This window comes from Thermobia domestica, chromosome 13 (assembly GCF_964235325.1).
Source record: "Thermobia domestica chromosome 13, izTheDome1.hap1.1, whole genome shotgun sequence".
NCBI classification, from domain to species: Eukaryota; Metazoa; Arthropoda; class Insecta; order Zygentoma; family Lepismatidae; genus Thermobia; species Thermobia domestica.
This window is the reverse complement of record NC_137466.1, coordinates 181,039,475-181,060,618: the sequence shown is the minus strand read 5'-3', so window position 1 is coordinate 181,060,618 and position 21,144 is coordinate 181,039,475. Positions and strand designations below refer to the sequence as shown.

The following is a 21,144-nucleotide window of genomic DNA, read 5'->3' as shown; positions in this document are numbered from 1 at the left end:
CTCTTTTTTCAGTAATCATTCATCTCCTTTAGCCCGAACGTTAAATAAAAAGAAAGAAAAAAGAATAATGCTAAGGGATCCATATTTGCTCTGTGTGCGTTCGAGTAGTTGATTCTAATACAATACAGTAAAGATCTAAAAGTGTAGAATGAAAAAAGATGCTTTCATTTCTTATCGTCTCATTAAGTCACTTCATATCACTACAGTTGCATTTACGTATGTAATTGATCCATCCTTTCTAGCCAGGATTGATTGATTGATTGATATTCACGTCCTTTGCAGCAGCAAGACCATACAAGATGAGACCTATAGCTTAAAATGGGACACAAACTACCGTAGTATGCTCGATGCTTTCCTATCGGAAGTCAAACCCGTGACCTCGTGTTCCAAAGGCACGGGCGGTAGTCATTAGACCAGCGAGGAGGACGCCTAGCATAACCGATATTGGAACAGAATTAAAATATTTAATTTCTACATTTTTTTTATTATTACAATGCACACCGCGTGCCATCATGCTTTGTATAAAAAATAATAATAGAAATATCTCACTTCATTTCAATCACAGTGACTGATGAAGCTCAGAAAGCTATGCGAGAGATTTCGGTTAAAGTAAAAGTATACGCGTCTATTCTATGGAAGTCGTTGTTTTTATTGGTGTTAATTGTAAAAATTAGCGTTAATAATTTAATGCTTTGTGAGATAATGTTTAAATATATTTGGAGGACTATTTTTTATCATTTGATTGATTTTATTTATTTTTTCTATTTCAGAGCCAAATTCCGTTCCCCGGAAACCTGTAGAAAATTTTGATGCAGCGAAGCGCAGATTGGCTTGTTTTGTTTGCAAAGAATTATATTCCGACGTAATCTCGTTAAATCGTCACATTGCCCAGTTGCATTTAAAGAGAAAAGAAGACGCAGAAAAGGATGATGGTGGATTGAAAAGTCAGATGTCGACGGCGTTAGGTGGTCTTCTCGATAGAGCGTTGACTAACATGTTAGGGAAAGCATTTAACAAACCACAAAATCCAGAGAAAGATAAACCAGGGTAAGTAATAGATGCTTTGGGTATTTATTGTTTACCTATATCATAACGCAAACCTGCGCTCTGTAGTTAAATTCTTTGCTTTCAAGACAAAAGTCTTAAATTAATTTTGTTTTAATACACACTAGCTGGAATGTCCGTTCTCCGCACGAGAGGAATAAGGGTTATGGAAAATATTTCATGGGTATATTTTAATGTTTTCTCCCCCTTAGGATATGTATTCTCTTTACGATGATCTTTTTTAAATCTAAATGAATTCGTAGAAATCTAGTTGGAACCTAATGCTATATTTAGAAATTCAGTTCAAACAATTTAGCCATTTTATTATGAAAATACGTACAAAATCGATTGCCCCTATTTCTCCCTTTAGAAGGAGGTTAGTAGATTAACTTGTAATTATGAATCAGGTACTCTTCAGGACCTTATTTAGTGCTGGGGCGATGATGCTTTACGGGTTTTGTTTAGATTTTCGACAAAAGGAATGGTAGAAGTATTTAAACTAGAAATTGTCAGAAGTTAGTATTTGAGGAATGTGTATTACGGCAGTACAACACGTAGAAATTGAAAATGGGTCAAAATAATAAAGGCATGTGTGACAGCAAGGTTTTAGTTAGTAATAAAAATCTGTGTTATGTTCAGCGAGTTGCTTCATTTAGCCACTTTAATTCTTTGAAGTTATCCAAATTGAACAGAGACATTTAATATGTTCTGATGATTTATTATTATTGTTTATTGTCGCATACCCCATTACTGCTATACAGTAGGTTTCGTCTCATAGACTTGGAGCTGAAAAGTTCCATTCTTCTTCAATCGATTCAGTGCAATCCATAGTAGTATATTTCTCAAGAACAATAAAATATATTTATGTATATAATAGTGTTTTGAATTGATCAAATACCTAGTAAGAATAAGCGAGAATTGTTTTCGTACAGTCATGACCAAAATTATTGTCGCATGTCTATAAATATGTTGTTGTAGGAATATAATTTGATAATGATTTCGCCCGGTATTTCTTATAATGTTAGTATGTGTATAATCGGCAAAGACATGTATGTGGTAAATTTCATGTCAAAAGAGCAGTAAAGAAGAGCAATATAATGAAAAAAAAAACTTTTCTTGTCCATTTAGCAACATTTTGTTTTACTCATTCTAATTTTCGTATTTATAATTCTCTTCCTATGAAATTTACCACAAATATACATTTCCCGATTATACATATACTGACAGTATTAAAAGTACCCTGCAAAATCATTATCAAATTATATTCTCACAACAAGACAGTCATATATATATATGACAATCATTTTGGACATGACTGTACGCTGAATATTTTGTATTGGTTATAAATAGATAATACGTTAATCTTTGTAGTTGTGAAATTTACCTGCATGTTCTTGTTACAGAATATCGTTTCCCAAGTTGAACCTCCTTGGAAAAACACCGCAGTCAGGCATGAAAGTTGAAGGCATGAAGAATAGTGGAGAAAACAAGGAAGGTGTTCCTTCAGTTTCCCTGAAGGATATTCAGAATGCTGTTAAAAGTAAATTCCAAACGGAAGCAACGGAGAAACCTGGTAGTAGTGGGGCAGAAGAGGAGAAACCTAATCCTCTGCAAAGTCATTTGGTAGAGCGTCCGCATGTATGCCATATTTGTGGAGACAGGTAAGTTTATAATTTTATACGAATTAATTTGTGTATCCAATTGCATTTTGTAGTATCGTTCACAGTGATAACTCCCATATTCGCAGTATGCTATAGAGTTATTTATAAAAATAGCAGATACTCTCTGTCCCACAATGTATATATGAAAAAAAGAAAATTGATTATAATTTATGAAATACTGTACTAGTATTTTTGGAGTCCTAATTGAAATAAAATCCCATATAATAAGTATCAATACTAATTTTGTAGTGGAAGTAAAAAATGAGCAATTATAGGAGTGACACACATAATGTGAGCAACTTTCTTGAAAGAAGAAATTCGTCCAAAAGGAAGAACATCCTTTACCATCTAAAATAGCATATAGATCATCCTTGAAAATTACGCATAAAAATCTTATTTGTGATTAGTAGGATATATAATTCTCTCTTAGTGAAATATAAGTTTTATCATAGGGTATTAGTTCAAACTAAAAATCTATTCTGCCTGTTACATGTGAAGAATAAATACAACTTCAAACGAGCAAAAACGGAGATGGAAATGAGATTTAATTAAATCCTCTTCCATGAATTGCCTTTCCATTGAAACAGATGATTAATTTTAATTACATGTCACGCTTATTAAAAACTTCTATTCGTGTTTTGTAATGACTAACGAATCGTTTGAGTCTACTTGGCAAGCGATATGCTTTGATGGCTTCATGGCAACATAAGTTCTGTCTAAACCCTCTCCATCATTTTCGACAGAAACGTTATATCAATATTTTGAAAGCCTGCTTCATAACAAATAAAACAAGATATGAACCTTTTATTTAAAGACAGTAATTGGTGCATTTTTTATTGTAATTTCTGTAGAAAAAAAGGTGTAATACTTAGCTTGTTAAGTGCGTCTGAAAAAATTTTCCTCAACACTTATTCTGTGGCTTTTTTCACCAGTTTAAATCATTTACATGAAGATCGAATCTTTGTATCGTTGCAAGGATTCCAAAGATGAAATAGAACCTTTGGTCATCATCATCATCATCATAGGTATTCTGCCTTTATTGGCAGGTCACTTGCCGCAGCTGAGAAGCTTCCATGCTCCACGGTCCTCCGCTAACCTTTTCGTCTTCGCGTATGATCTTTCTGTTTTAATATCATCCATTAATTGTAGTCTCCTTCGCCCCCTCCCTCTCTTTCCCGCCACCATACCCTCTAGGATGTCCCTCATGATACAATCTCTTCTTAGGCAATGTCCCAACCAGTTTCTCTTCCTCTTCCTAATAATATCTAGAAGTGTTCTTTTCTCACCCACCATTTCTAACACTCTCTCATTCGTTTTCCGCTCGACCCAACTAATTCTTTCCATTCTTCTCCACACCCACATTTCGAAGGCTTCCAGTCGATTTTCGTCACCTTTACGTAATGTCCACGTTTCCGCCCCATACAGTACAACACTCCACACGAAGCATTTTATGAGTCTTTTTCTCAACTCTTTGTTCAAGGTCCCACAAAACAGACTTTTCTTTCTTTTAAAGGCTTCTTTCGCCATTCCTATCCTTGCTTTTATTTCACGTTCGCATTTCATGTCATTACTAAGAATACTACCCAGGTATCGAAAACTATTCACTTGTTCTATTTTCTCCTCTCCTACTTTTATATTTGACACCGACCCCTTCGTTCCAATCACCATGGCTTTTGTCTTTCTAACATTTATTTTCATTCCATATTCTTCAAAGCCCTTTCTCATTTTATCTAACATTTTATTGATTTTCTTTTTAGATTCTGCAACAAGCGCCATATCGTCTGCAAATCTTATACATCTAATCATTCTACCTCCTACCGAAATGCCATCATCATCATGTAGGCTCTTTTTCACTATCTCTTCTAGATAGACATTAAATAGTGTTGGCGAGAGGCAGCATCCTTGTCGAACTCCCCTTCCAATTGCACTCTCTTCCGTCAGTTCTTCCCCTATCCTAACACTTACTTGTTGGTTCATGTATAAGTTTCTTATTAGTCTTCTATCTTTCCATTCCAACCCTATCTTTGTTAGAACTCCCAACAACATTTCCCAATTCACCTTTGACCGCGTGAACCTTTGGTAGACTGGATATTTTTTTTTCGGAGAATTCTTGAATAAAGTAATTGCAGGACTACTTTTTGTTTTCTTGATGTAACACACAAAATGTTCACTTAAATTTTCAATGTTATACAGTTACATCAAGAAAAGAAAAAATAGTGCCTAAGTGAGACCCATAATCATTAAATTACAAGTACCTGGTTCTAGAATTCTGCGGAATTATTCTCTTACATAAGCAAGTAGTTTATCAAGAAGTTCTGTTTCAATTTTGCGCTTAACATACAACATACTTTCACAAAGCGATCCGATCTTTATGTGACTGACTTAAACTGGTGAAAAAACCACAGAACAGGTGGTAGAAACTGTTCAAGAAAACTCTCATAGACGCACTTAACAAGGTAAGTGTTACACAGGAAGCAAGATATGAATTGTTGTTCACATCTACATCAATTACAGTGGAAGTTAGAGACGCATGAATAAAGGTAAAAAACTCTTTTTAAAAAATACAGGTAAAAGAGCTATAAGATACTAACGTTGCATTTTTTAACCTTTACCGTTGTTATTAAGTGTGATATGTCTATATACGTACAATTATTCCATGTGTATTAGATATTTGTAAACAATCATGATGGAATAATATAGAAAATGCTTGTCGCAGGAGATGGGAGCTAGAGTCTGCCAGCTCTCGAAAATTCTTGATTAAGTTGGCCGCAAGCCAGTAGTGTCATGACATTGTCAGTAAATCCTCAGTCAATGAAAACTTAAGGAATTTAGTGACTTAATCTTTTTCGTTTGTATGTTTCATTTTTTTTTTCTATTTGCTAGTACAAGTACTTTAACAAAATTTGAAAAATAAATGAGTAATTTAACAAGTACTACAAACTCTCAATTTGTTTATACCATACTTTTTGACCTTCTTTGGAGGTAAAATTTGTAGTTTATTATTTTATTATTATTTAAATAAATGCATTTGTCCGTCTGAACAAAGAAGAACTTCCGTGCCTTTATATCTATATACACTGATTCCTCGGTTTTATGGGCCTTCATGTTAAATATTGGAATATAATGTTAAATAAAATTGTACTGGTATTTTATATTTATAAATATTTACAATGTACTGGTATTTTTCACTGTCGGATTGGATAGTGCTTGATTAAAAGTGCAGTACTGTATTATTATTATTTCTTTTGTAATGTAATTGTGGATGTTAACCACTGCAGAGTTCGTATCAGAACTTCAGAACAGTCGTCAACATCGGACTGATATAACCAGTTTTCTGTCCGTTAAAACGAGTAATAAGTGTAGTCATTTTTAGAGATTACGTAATTTACTACACAGACAAAAAATTGTAACTCAAACTACCTTTGATTGTAGCATCCGCTGTTCTAATGACAGTTTAATTTTTTATTCCTTCTTAGATTCGTGAAAGCTGGTAGCAGAAACAGACATATTTCACAAGCACATCGAGACCATAAGCATCGCTTGGATCCCGCACGGATGTCTAATTCTCCGGACGTTGTTCGCTCGTGGGGATTTTTGGATAGTGGTGATGATAGCAGCAACATCAGCACAGATGACACAAGACGGGAATCGTCATCTGATACAGAAACTCAGAAGATTCATAAGTGCCCTTACTGCCCCAGTACCTTCGTTGTATTCACCAATCTATCAAGCCATGTCGAAAGTGTGCATCAGGTTGCATTTTCCAAAACAAAAGGTATTTTTTTTTTCTTTTTAATTCCTTGTTCGTTTGTAGTTTAGTGTATGTTTAAACACCGAGGCTATACGAGACATGGAGCAACAACTTAACATAAGATCCTAACCACGCGAGCTTGTCCTAGAAATTAGACTTGGGTTTCTTCATTAAAGGCGGGATACCAAGGCTATGTAGCCATTGAGAAGCCCATGTCTTAATTTCTTTTTATTATTAATATTATTAGGTTTTATTTTTTATATACAACTAGAACATGGCTCAAAATTGAGGGATAACTAATTTGTTTTTCTCCCTATAAATGATCAGAAAGTAATGATATCCAGTTGATAAGATGGCTGATCCAGATCCAGTTGGCTGCATTTAATCAAAATTCTAATAATTAAACAACGGAAAATAGTTCTTTAAGTAAGCCTTTTGGAAGTTAAAATAGGACTTATTATTATTATTATTTAATTTGCATGATTCAGGAGTATTATTTCAAACTCCAGATGAAGACATGTGCATCTTTTTAATTACTGTCAAAACAATAGTATAATACTGTGAAAGATACATTTATTTATTATTTACATAATCAAATAGTTATTGTGATTCGAAGTTATGGAGGCGCGAACCCAGATTTTTTTTTTTTTTTTTTTTTTTTTTTTTTTTTTTTTTTTTTTTTTGAGGGGTTCGAGATTACAAGCCATTACGTCTATGTAGTGTTGAACGGGTATTGTGCCCTTTGTATTATTTAGTATTATTTTGTGGGTATTATTTAGTATTGAACCCTATAATTCTTTATCACAAGTAGAGAGAGGTCTGGGCTTCGTGGTGGCCAGGCAAATATCAGCCTTTCACACAATCTGAAACAATAGAAAACCTTACATACATTTGTAAAGGAGTAACAGGAAAACTTATATTAGCATTTATCAAGGGGAACGGGACTTTGTGGCCATCCTGTAGATGTGAATGATGTAATTTTACTTTTTTTTAAAGTCTAGTTAAGTGTTCCTTGCCTTTTCAAAATAAAATTTCCATTATGAAAATTTAAATATTACTTAAATTTGATAATTAGATGTAAAAAATATATATAGCAAAATTCAATTTTCACGAAGAAGAAGAAGAAAGGATATTTTAAATACATTTGATGAAGAAATCAATAAATTAAAATATTAATATTTCAAGTTTATTTCAAGAAAAACTCTTCATATAACTTTATTGCTATAAGAGACATTAAATTGCACATCACCATCTTGTTTCATTGTTTTATTTGACTCAAATAGAGACTTGGAGGTTTGTATGTACACTGGTGGTTACATGTTTAGTGAAAAGTACGTTCCTTTATTTTCCAGATCCACAGCCAGAAGCTCTGTTGAAATGCCCTTTGTGCAGAGAGTACTACAGACAATTTTTCTTGCTTTGTAATCACATCACAATCATGCATAGGTATGTGTATATTATTATTAATATTTTATTATTAGTTATATTAATTGGTTAAATTTTTACTTATTAACAACGCATGGCAATTTCATAATATTAGGAGATTTTAATGCGGGAGAAATTGACTGGGAAACAATACGATAACATCTAGCAATTTGTACAGTAAGAATAAAGCAAGAAAGTTGTTAGAAGTAAGCAACATTCTTCAATTAAATCATGTGAACAAGTCATATAATAGCAATCAGAATAAAGTACTGCTCACAAATTAAAACAGCACAATAAATCATGATGTTGCTTCATTAGTAAAAATTGATCCTTTTCGTCCACAATTTGTTTATATCTGGAATATAATAAAAATAATAATAACGACTCTTAAGAAGAATACATATTATACCATTAATTATGATTTTTTTTAAAAAAAAATCTGACTTCTCAGGTATATTACGGAATAAAGGTAATGGGTGAAATTGAGGATCATGCAAATGATGCCGACGAAATGACAAGAAACTTGTATGACAAAATATATGAGGTGTTTGACGCTCATACCGCTAAGAAATCGTGTAATAATAATACAAAATATAACGATCTGTGGATGACTAGTCATTGATTAAAAAAATACTTTGTAAAGGCCAAGCAATCAAACAATAATATTTGGTATAAAAGGTATACCGAGTAGAGAAAGATTGTTAAAAAGAAGTATCTTGAGGTAAGAAAATTATGGTTCTTAACTTTTGAGAAGAGAAGAGTAAGGCAGATAAAATGTGATAATGTATGAATGACAGACGATTGAAATTGCAGAATCTTTAATGATGTTTCTATTTTTATAATTCTTTTAATTTCAGAAAAGAACTTCATTTAAGCTTTACGTATTCGCATTTTCAATAGACAAGTCAGTCTCTTTTCAAACAATACATTATTAAATATCCAGTATTACAAAGCTTTAGTAATTCATATATATACTGCATAAAATTATTCTACATAGAAACTCGAAGATGTGTTGAGATCTCAGTTGGTTCAATTTAAACTGTATCGTATATAAATAAGTCAGTTATATTTTTAATATTAAAATGGTGCTACTTGAAACTGAGAAAAGGGGTTATTTCATTTTTTTTTCACATTTATTATTTTTACAGCGAGTGGGTTTTGCAAAAGTTCACAACGGCAGGATTTAATCGCATAGTTCTGAGAAAGGAAGATCTTGAAGGATCTGTGATCATTGAGAAGAAATACCCACTTGTACTGCCATCCACATCTGGTGAGTTTTGCTAAAGCAGTAATTAGCAAAGTTACAAAGTAATAAGACATCTAGTGTAGGGTATCCGGAAAGTTACTATCCAATGAAATTTTACTCTAGTTCGCACTACTTTCTACAGATGATGTTGAAAATTACTCCCTTCGGGTGTCTGAAGATGTCTGCATGTTAGCGAAGATTTTCCTCAGGATATATCGGTGTAATTTGATTTCCATGTCGTGCTTACTAAGAGTCATATATTCATAGCACATAGTAACTTTTCGGATTACTATTACTGAACTAATTCTAAAAGCTAAAACATTCTGCATCTCTTGTTCACCGAAAGCTTTTTTTTTTCTCCTCTATGTACTTACCTGTGCGTATCTGTAAGCAGTAACTGTGGATACTTCGTAATCTGTGCAAAAATTCGACGATTTCGGATGTTTTTTACTTTCGAGCAATATTAGGGATGAAGAAAGAGTTTTCCTGATACTCCCAAAATAATGGTAGTTTAGTAATTAAACGTGTTACTTTTGGTTTATAAATCTGTGTCTGGGTGTTTTGGCTAAAGGGAAGTTCTAGTCCATTCACCGGAAATGAAAGTGGGCCTACAACTCACTAAGCAAGTAGAGCAGCAGTGAACAAATTCCTTTCTCTTGTACTGTTCAAAGATATATATATATATGGACTGGAAAATATGGACTAGAAAAAAGGTGCAGATTAAGGATGTAAGAACCACTGACAGATTTTATCTTGTACACGTAAGTTAATATTCTTCCGTTGTAAGGTACTCTAGACTTCTTACAGTATTAGGAAGCCAAATCCATGTTAAAGCATTTTTCATAAATCAGTGTATCGTAGACGTTATAGTGTAACTGTATTCATTTATCTCAGAAAAGCCAGGAATAATAGTGTGGTAACGTAGGGCAAGTTAATTTTCGCAGTCGAAAATTAAAGCGAGAAGCTGGGGTTAAGTAGTACCCTATTTATTACTGAGTAGGTAAGAAGACATAAATGCTAAGCAGCAATGAGCAAAACATGAACCTCGACTTTCTCTTAACACCCTCTTCCCTCTCCCTCCCTTCATGAGATTAGTTTTATTTGTAATCGACTTAAAAAAGAGGAGGAAGTTCTCAATTTGACAGATTTTATGTTCACGCATTACTTCAACATAGTTCCACAAATTTTGATTACTTTCTGTGTGCGTGTTTTAGAGGACCTATATAAATTTAATCAGAATATAATGATAGTCTTTGGAACTAGACCGTAAAACACCTCAACGAACATAAGCGGAGTGAGGAGTTGTCTGCTGGGGAAGCAGACCATTTGGTCGGTTTCGGACCCTTCCCTGAAGGGCACCGTAACAACACCATTTGATGTGCCCCATGCCATTTTCCTGTTTCGTTTTTTGTTGTGTTAATTTATCTCCAACCATTTTCATATTACTGGCACTGGACGTTTTATCTGATACAGGTACTATGTCTTAGCGGCCATTTTGGAAACGGTGACCCATATGAATCTCTTGCCACAACACTGTTTAGTGTTTGAAGATCTATCGAACGAGGTATCACTCGATGCATGTTTCTATGTAAAATTTTAGTTTGGCTCTGAGCCCCCATGAAGGGCGGCCCTGGATGGCACTGCTACAACACCATTTGATATGCCCGATGGCATTTTCTAGTTGAGTTTTTGTTCTGTTCATTTATGTTCAACCGTTTTCGAGATATGTCCGTGGAAAGATTAAAATGGGCCACCCTGCATATATATATATATAAATCTTGAATAAGGGAGTGAGTGAGTCGTCTGTCTGACTGACTGATCAACGCCCAGACGAAACCGCTTAAGGTAGAAACTTGAAATTTGGATAGGGCACAGGATTTAATGAGGTAAGGTGCAACTAAGGAAGAATTTTTGGAAATTTTTAAGAGGGAGGAAATAGGGTAGCATTTATTATATTAAAATGTCTATATATCTGAATCCTAAAGATTATGACATTAAATGTGGTATGTGAACTTCCCTTTCAAAATAAGTAGACGTGTATGTCAGTGTTTTAATATTTGACCTAGAAAGGAAGAAAATGAACGAAAAAAAAGGATGGTTACAATTACTGTAATAAGATGTCGAATTATCTGAATCCCTTAAGGTTAGAGATATGAAAGTTATCATTCATTTCATAATCATTCTCATTTAAAATAATTACGTACGTGTTTCATCGTTTCTTGATATTTTCCCTAGAAGGGAAGAAACGAAGCCGGGGTTCTTCCTTAAGATGATCATTCGAGACTTTTTTTGCGATTGCTCGTGTTCACACACGTTCTATTAACCCATATGTGTATAATATGTATTACAGTGAAACCTCTCTAAAGCGGACAGCCGTGGGGAATCAAAAATTGTCCGCTATAGAGAGGTGTCCGCCTTAGGGAGGTTTCAGTATTTTCTTACGTAAATTAATAAACAAGGTAATATGCAATTTTAAAAAAATGCATGAATCACGTATTTATGAATATTACCAAAATGTTATTGTACCTGCATTATTTTGCGCCATGCAGTTCGAGGCACAACATGGGAATAAGATGTTATAGTTCTCTGCACTTTACACTTATCGCTACTTACGACGTTTAAGGTGTGTTGCTTTAATTTGTGAGTTAATTGCAGTCCAGCAATGACTTTTATAAAAAGACCCGTGGTCAAAAATACCAAACTTGTCTTCTGTTTGGTTAGAGATTCGAGCGGGACAGTATTATAATGTGTCATTCCAAACAGTGGGCAATTGTCAATCACTTTTGTTTCTGAAGCAGGTTGGGTGGGAGTGGAATGCAAGCAAAGGATATAAGGGTATTGTGAAACAGAGACCCTTCCTCTGGGTTGCTGAACAGACAGTTGAGGAGGCAAAATGTCACACCCACATGTTCTTCCTTGGTGACATACGTATGTATTAGGGCACTTTCCAACTTGTTTCTAGAGAAAGTGTCCGTGATATGGAGGTAAATAATACCTATAAAAGACAAGAAAGACTGTCCGTGTCCGTACTAGACTGTGTCCGCTTTAGAGAGGTTTGCCAATAAGTTTTTTCCTATTACAGTGTTTGGGAATTACAAAATATGTCCGTTGTGGGAGGTGTCCGCTTTATAGAGGTGTCCGTTAGTAGAGGTTTCACTGTATTTGTATATGATCATCTTAATAAATGCCAAGGCTTATTTTCTCCAGATTTCTGCAGTTTCCACTTTATATCCATTTTAGTTTCTAAATTTAATATTATTTCAGTTGTTCTTCCACATCATCTTGTAATATCAATCCACACACCCTTAGGAAGAAATTTGTCCGAGTTGTTTTGTACGAATGTTCGTACTTCTTGTGACTGGAATAGTCGCAGGCATGAGATTTTCTATATTCAGTCTAGATAAATTTGCTGTATTTCCTATTGGCTAGTACAAAACATTTAAACTATTATTATTTTCTAGGTCAGCACTAAAGTTTATTATTATATATAAATTTTATAAGGTTGTCTAAAAGCGCCATTTATTAATAATTTCTACGGGTAAGAATTATTATCTCTCTCTCCAGAATAATAAAAGCATTGTACGTTGGTAAGTACAAATTTACATTCAGTTACCAATAAGAGCTAAAAAAAAATCAACAATGAATATAGTGTAAAATTGGGCATAGTTCTTTCAGTAGATGAGAAATTATTCGTGAATTTCATGTGTTTTGTTTTATAAATTCTAATTATAGTGAAATAATGCTAATGTAATAGGAAAAGAAAAAGTCTAATGATCCTTCTTTGTTATTTGTTTTAATTAGGTTTCCGGAGTCCAGTTCAAACAACTCCACCACCCCGAGAAAAAGTTTTAGAATTCAATAGCAGTGGTGATTTTGTGTGTTCAAGTAAGTATTATCATTACCGTTACACAGAATATGGCATTTAACATACTTAAGACTGTCTTGTTGCACGAGATTCTTGTGCCAATTGACTGTTATTACCGCCATATAAGTTGACGGGTCGTCCCATATTTCGTTGTAGGATTTCTGCCACAATATGAGGCTAGCACTGTGTGTCAACATGTGAACTGACGCTTCAGGTGCAAATTAATGACCATAATAATAGTACTATCATTATTGTTTCATGCATACTTCCTTTCTTGAAATACTTCCCTTATATTGTTTAATGTCGGCAAGTACTATATACATTTGCAGTTCGTTCTTGATATTTAGCAACGTTTTTACAGGAGATTCCGATTCAGCTTCACTTTCGAACATTTATAAAGCATAGAAACGAATCATCACTACTTAAGACTCGTCATGTAGGTAGCTCCAATTGTCCTTGTAACTGTCCATCATATCAGTGCTAAGTTACTTTGTTTTATTAGTTGTAACAATTAAAGATGTAATGTTTGCAAGTTCTGTCATCTCTTTAAGTTACTGCATGTTTCGTGAACTATTCTCTTGAGCGTTCCGAATTGAATGAATTGCAGTTTTTTTTTTTTTTATAGTTATTGAAAAAGAGATGAGGAAATAATTGTTCCAAAGAAAATGTAATTATATAATTGACGGAATAGTTATCGTCGAACATCCAAACTTATAAATTTTGTTTTTCTGTCACATGTTTTGTGATTAAAATTATTATCAATCAAACCAAACAATAAAAAGTGTTTGACAGTTATATCTTATTTTTTTACTGAACTTCAAAGTACTGTATAAGAATCTTTGTTCGTCGTGTTTTAACTCCTTAGTTCGATTTCCCATTCTCTCTATATGAATGTTATTCAGTAGAATCAGGCCAAAAATATAAAGTAAACAGCACAGGTAACATGTGTTTAAAAGAGCTATTTAGTCATATAAGGCACTTTGTGAATGTGAGGACGAGATGAATCTAATTGCTCAATAGTTACCGAATTTCAATGTCTGTCAAGTTACAGTCTCATATAATAATGTTCAAGCAGGGTTTGTTGATTGCTACGAGTAGGCTGGGATCTGATTCTGTGTGTGTACCCGACAGCTGCCACGTATGCTATATGGTAAATGTATACGAGCATTATTGGCTCTGCAAGTAATTTAGAGGTATCGTGAAAGGTGTAGTGAGGGAAAAGATGAAAATGATCCACTGCTCTCGTATTTAATAATCCTGTAATGACATGAAGATAGTGGCTGGCCATCCATAAGATGTAAAACCGGATACTAACAGTTCTGTAAAGTATATGTGTAACTGAAATCTCGCCTCGCTGTCAGATCTTATTCTGCCTTAATAACTTATAGCTCCAAGGTACATTAGTGCTTCCAAATCAAATATACTATTACCTGCTGCAAAATTCTTGTAATCTACCTGAAGACCTTATTTCCACTGAATACTTGTCTGCTTGCCATATTGAAGGTATGATGCCAGCACCGATCCTTGGAGTGTTCTGTTTCTAATGAGTATAAATATCGATTTACGTTGCGCTCTTATGTAGAAGTCTATATTCCGTGGGGCTATACACGTTTATATTCCTTAGGGCTATAGAGCTCCTTCGTGGCTAAGCGGTTAGCGTACGCGCCTTTGGCGTGGGAGACCCGGGTTCGATTCCCGGCGGGAGCTCATGTTCGAATTTCATGTTAATCAGTAGGTCTTGTCTCATATAGCCTCGTTGCTGAAAGGAACGTTAAACTCAAAATCAAATATTCCTTAAGGCTATACACGTTACAAATCATAAGACAAATGACATTGACAACCTGACGGCGTTAGGTGAAGGCCGCATCATAACCATCTGGTTTTTTTAATGGTCACTCATCCAAATATAGTAGCATTGATGTATTGTAATAAAACCTGACGGCAAATGGGAAATCTGAGAGTTTGAACCTCTCCCAGTCCATTTTGCAGATTTTTCTGTGTAAATAAATCCTTGTGTTGTTCCTTCAGTTGTACTTCAAGAGCAATCAAATATCTATATTTATCTATCTCTATATTGTACTATTTATCTTTAAATATGTAAGTAGTAATTAAAGAAAGACCTGATCGGCAATAGAGCAGGACCGTCCATCTTGCTGATTTGTCATATTTATTTAGTCATTACTGTTTCGTTTATTGAAATATTTGAATAAATCGTAGCAAGTAGAAGAGAAGGGAATTAAATAAGATTGTCTCTTCGCTGAAACATTTTTCTAGAAATTTCCCGTTGTTGCACCCGAATCTATTGGTATTTTTATATTTTTGTATATGAAGAATGGTCTTGAGAGAATATAATCGATGTCTGATGATCTTTAAAAATAAATAAGGAAATAAAGATCATAAGACAAATTGGTATTCCAGGCATAGAGGAAACACCAAGCACCCAGCCGCTTACAATGCGAGTGTACATCGTTCCCAACCCACCAAGTAAAGTGTCAGAGAAAGTAGTCGCATAAAAATATTTTATAATTTCATGTGGTATATGTTGTAAAACTTGACAAAGTTTAAGGTTGTTTTCTTTAGAATATTTAAAATGTAAACCATCGGTAGAAAATGAAATACAAGCACCCAGAACGAAGTGTTGTTGCAGCACCGTTATTGTATGGGTTACTGGTAGAGATCTGTATGTATGTTGATCAACAGCAGCATGCTGTGGACGCATTGTGGCAGCTCTAAATTCGTAGCAGCAGTTGATGACATTCCACAGGAGTGGTGAAGTGCTTCCCTCACCAAACTGTGGTCCAGATTTGTCTTGAACATTAGAGACATGCCAAAACGGCGTGGTCGAGCTCACTGCAATTAAGCTCGTATTAGTCCGCGTAGTTGTTTTTCCTCACAGCACGGTGAATGGAAGGTGTCTGCAATGCATCAATGTTGGCGCCATTGTCCGAGAAAAATGCACGCACACACCGGCTCTGTTTCGGATACCAACGTTATATGGATGCACACCTAGACATCTGCATGAGAGGAGCTGCCATTGCAGATTGCACGGCAACCATGCCTCAGATTATGCACAGTATTGCTTCTACAATGCCAGCTAGGTCCATCTGCAACTGTTTGCTGGAAGGAGTCACAAACACGGGCGCTAGATTTCCCCTCATGCATCACCACCGTGCAACCCACCTCCGATGACATTCCAAAAGAACCAGTTGAAGGGATGAATGATGTGTCTTTGTTTAGTGATGAGAGCTGATTTTACTTCAGCGCTAGTGATGGTCGGTTGCTGGTGTGACACACCACCTTCAACAGTGTTATATGGCAGAGACATACACAACTGGTGCTAATCATCATTATACGGGAAGTCATAGCGTACAAGTACCGTTCGTCTCTAGCGTTCAAACAGTGAACATTTGACAAGTGCTGCTAAATTCAGAACATCATCCAAGCCATTTTGTTATCGTTCCTACACGGGCTCTTTCAACGAAACTACTCTCTCACACGCCACTTGTATTACCCAGCGTGCTTTCGTAGATGTGTGTCATTTCCTCAGCATTATCGATCACCAGACCTCGTCTCCCATGGAATATGCGGGGGATTCAATTTGACGGCGTCTGATTCTGTCTGAATCACGGTTACAAGTCTTGACAAGCTGCGTCACCAACTACAGGAATCGTAGAACACCATTTCTCACGATGGTATCTTGCATTTCTATGACCGTTTTCATACAAGAGTATAGGCCTGCATTGAAGCTAGAGAAGAGTAAAAAACGTATTGACTTTTGACACATCCTGTACATTTTGTCCATAGTTGCTTATTTGGTGTGTATTTTGTACGACCTTGTCGTCATGATCAATTACAATGTACAACTTACAGAATGCGTGTGTATAAAATACGATTCATGTAGGACCATGGTTTCTGGGTATTCATTTTTAATTTTCTACTAGCGTATAATGTTATTACTACTACTATGAAGGTTTTTGCTTTATTTTCAACTTTCTGTATATGTATACGTGACATTTGATGATACTTGAAAAATTTTTCAAGTTACAATCTTGTGCTTTGCTGAAACTATAATGTCTGCAAATAATATCCATAGGTTTTTTCGTATTTGTGGTGTGTGTTCATGAGCAGTGGTGAATTTTGGTTAATTGTTTGATGTTCATGTAAATTGTGCAGGTTTTGATTTTATAAGATATTTTTGGGGGGGAAGTAATTCGTTAGATGCGAGATAATTGAAATAAATGGTTTCTCAAGGAAATTTTTATCGAATTGTTCGGGTGACTTCTTATTTTGACTTTAATTACATTTTTATGTGTAAGCCCAATTTAAGTAAGGACTGAAATTTCCAGAATTCAATACCGCAGTACGTAATACTCGTATAAGCTGTCGAAACAGTTAATCGCATAACATTAAATAGAGTATTTATTTAAATGTTATCCATAATACGCTTTTTATGTCTTGTAAAGATATGTAACAGAGTACAAAGAAATTCAGAGTGAAAGTGTCTGTGTGGCGAGATTGAACTAGTCTTCTGCTTAACATACCGATGCACTAAGTACTAATTATACAGTCTTTCCCAAGTCCAGCCAGGGGGCTGCGGTGACTCAGTGGTAGAGCGTTCACCTCTGGTGCTTATGGTCCCGGATTCAAACCCTGTTCCCGCCAAGTGGCCCTTGTGGTGGACAAACACCGTGTGCGTGGGTTTTATCGGGGTTCTCCCGTTTCCTCCCACTTTCTTCATTCCACAATTTCATTCCTATCTCATCATCACCGTCTCCTTTAGCCTAACCGGCTTAACCGTGAAACGTAAACTCATAAATTTCATTTCATTTTTCCAGGTCCAGCCACACATCCTCACGCTTTTGAATTTCCATGAATGTACAACTACAAAGGATTTGATGTAGTAAAACATCAGTGATTCTTTCATTTCTAAGGATGCAAGTCGTCACTACGTTATTTTATGAGATCGCAGTGATTGCGTATAACTAGATTGTCAGGAATGTTCAAAGATGAAATACTGAGATACGTATATAGAAAAGGTTCGGCAGTGAGTCTTGGGTTAATAAATCCTTCGTGTGCCATTAAAAAAAAAAAAAAAAAAAAAAAAAAAAAAAAAAAAAAAAACTCGATATGCAGATGGAAACTTGTACCTCTTACGTTGCTTTGTCATCATACTTTAGTTAACGGTTTGTTTTGTCGCGATTTTTTTGTTTATATCTTTTAGTGATAACATGATGCTTTCTCCGTAAGTCTTCTTGAGAGACCATTTTACTTATCTGATGCGGTTCGATGAGATTGAAGAAAATATTGTACAGTGTTGTTTTATAACTGGGTTAAATAGTTTTGTTTGTTTGTTTGTTTGTTTGTTTGTTTTACACTTATAAAAAAAAACTTTCTTATGCGTTCGTATACTTTTTACTTTCAGAATGTAATATGGCCTTCAAAATGCCTGGGGATGTATTAACCCATATGGAGACTTACCATTCAGGAGACGCTACGTCAATGGCGGATCCCAGTTCATGCGCTTCGAGTTCAACAATAGGTGATACGGAAAACCATACTTCAAGCAATAAGGATCTGGCTATAAGTAGTGAATTGCCTGGGCTACCGAGTAGTATAGAAGATCAACTGCCAGGAAAAGGTACCACAAAAACTCAAGACGAAATTAAAGCTGAAGCCGAAGCTGCATTAAAGCAATTAAGCTCTTTACGACGGAGAGGAAACTCGAAAAGTTCCCCGAAGATGACTACCTCAAAGAAATCTAGTTGTGTGTCTGCCTGTGAAAGTTTAAGTACTGTTGAAAGTGTAGAAAAATGTGTTGCTGAAGCTGCGATTTCTGGCGATTCAAATGCCATAATTAAGTCAAAGACAATAGATACTGCCTTTAAGGGAGATGTGCGAAATATGACTTTAAAGATGGATGAAAACGTACATTCGAAGCTTCCCTCGAAAGCTGTAGTTCCTAAGTTCGAGTCAGGCAAATCAGTGGAAGATACTAAAAAGCAAAAGAAATCCACAGCGAAATCTATGTTTTTGAGCAGAAGCGAAAAGTCTAATTCGAAATCGAGTACACCAAAGCAAGGTCTTGATGTTTATGAATTTGATGATGATGATGATGTCAAAATGGATGTGAAAGTAAGTACTCCTCTTGGTGGCAATGAAACAACTCAAATAAAATCAGAAAATATAGATATTGGAGGTGGTAGTGGGCTGAGTATTGACAAGGAAGCAAAGGACAGTAAAAGTAATTCACCTGATATCAAACAGTTCAAAGGTTTCACACAGAATGATATAAAACAAGATAGAGACAACCCTTCAATACCTAAGGCTCCGTTGAAAAGAAAGTCTTCTGCCATTAGTGGAACGGAAGCGCCGAAGCCTAAATTACAGAAGCTACCACTATTTTCATCCACGTTTAAAGTTGAACTTCGTGAATCACCATCGTTTTCTGTCCGAGAAACAGATTTGTCTGTTGATGATGAGGACAATGAGTTTTTAGATGATTTTGATATTACCAAACCACCTTCTTCAAGCACTAGTAACGTGAAAGACAGCACTCTCGTTTCCGAACCCACCCCTTCCGTAAGTGTCGAAGCTAGTTCCTCGAAGAGTGATCCTGGAAGCGATACGAAAACCACAGCAAAAAGACAGCGACTTGGAGGAGAAAAGACTTCTAAAAGAAAGAACAATGTGCCAAAACAGAAACCCACTAAAAGAAGTCTCGGTTCGAAGAAAGTAGTCGAAGAGCGTAACGTGACGGAGAGTTCTAGTAGTGATGATGATGCTAGTTTGTTCGAGTTGTCAAGACGGGCATCGATGCGAAGTAAAATGGCGAATAAACGATCAAAAAAGGATGAACAAGAAGCGAGTTTAGGTGCTCCAAGTTCGAGTAAAACTATACAGTGTAATAAAAATGAACGAACTCAGTCGAGTAAACTACCAAAATCTAACAAGACTATCGATACGGTCAAACCTAAAAGCACTGCCAAACCACTTAAGAAGAATGCTCATAAAGACAGTGAAGTGTGTGCTACTAGTGTGAATGTACCTGGAAGTAAAAATATTAGGCCTAGGTTTCAAAGAAAATCTAAAATTAACTCTCGAAATGCTTCGAAATCGGATAATGATGATGTGTTTGATTTGTTAATGAAAGACCTCAGCACTGCCAGTTGATGTTGGAATAACTTGTAACAAAGTCGTTAATAGTGTATTAACGGTATTTTTTTTTTAATAGTAAAAGCTAAAGATAAAATCTATAGCAACTAGGAGAGTTATTTCTCTGTTTAGATTTAATAAGAAGTACAAATCACAACTGATTTCTGATGCCTTAAAATTCTGTCTGTATTCTCAGAACTTTTTCTGTTTTTTAATTTAATATATAGCCACAGAAAAGTTAAAAAAAAAAAGAAAAAAAAAACAATTACGGTGGTGTGTTCACACAAATGTTTGTCGTGAAGCATTGTGGACCACTTAAAATGATTTCTCAAAAGCTAAATAGTGAATAATTGCAGCTAAGTGTCAATTAAAACACCAAATGTCGTTTGTTTTTTTCATTTTTCCATTTTTTCATATTGTCAATGCACTGTACTTTGTATGTAAAAAGAAAATAATGCAAGTGAGAAAGTGGCATTATGATGTATGTATTGTATGTATGTACATTTTTTTTTAAACATTTAAGACATTAAATTTGTAAACCTTGTTTGTTAATTGTTGCGTTTATGTTGAGCAGAGACCAGTGTTAACGTTTTTCTTTAAGCCTTTTTCCTTGTGTATGGTTAGTCATGCAGTACGATCTTGAAAAATGACTAATGTACATTTTGTTTTCTATATTAAACAGCTGAAAGTTTTCGGAGACCGTTCTTGTCTTTATAAAATATATATTTAGTATGATATATCATCTCTTGCCTAAGTTTTCTTTTGAAAGATTTCATTTAGCCAACTTAAGCTATTTTGGCTAGCCGGGACCACTAAGCTAACACAGTAAGGGTAGGTGGGTTATTTTTGTTTATGTAGTGTGTAGCATGTATAAAAATGAAAGGGTAAGTACTGCATAATATGTATGTAAGCTAGGTCTTAAGAACATTTTCAGTCACCAAGGGTTAGCATAAATGATTCATTCGTTTTCAAAAGTGTTACACATATACACATGAAAGAT

General features: G+C 35.0%; 1 protein-coding gene across 6 annotated transcripts in view; it reads left to right on the top strand.

Moving 5' to 3' along the window:
• LOC145668831 (uncharacterized) overlaps positions 1-20,836 on the top strand; it is a 273,421-nt gene extending 252,585 nt beyond the window's left edge. For all 6 annotated transcript variants that reach the window (XM_081737015.1, XM_081737011.1, XM_081737016.1 and 3 more), the window contains 7 exons: positions 771-1,047; positions 2,448-2,705; positions 6,182-6,480; positions 7,809-7,902; positions 9,030-9,151; positions 12,929-13,012; positions 18,415-20,836. In XM_081737015.1, the coding sequence (XP_081593141.1) occupies positions 771-1,047; positions 2,448-2,705; positions 6,182-6,480; positions 7,809-7,902; positions 9,030-9,151; positions 12,929-13,012; positions 18,415-20,162 (2,882 nt within the window). In that variant the 3' untranslated portion in view covers positions 20,163-20,836. The remainder of the gene's footprint in view (positions 1-770; positions 1,048-2,447; positions 2,706-6,181; positions 6,481-7,808; positions 7,903-9,029; positions 9,152-12,928; positions 13,013-18,414) is intronic.
• The last annotated feature ends 308 nt before the right edge of the window (positions 20,837-21,144 follow it).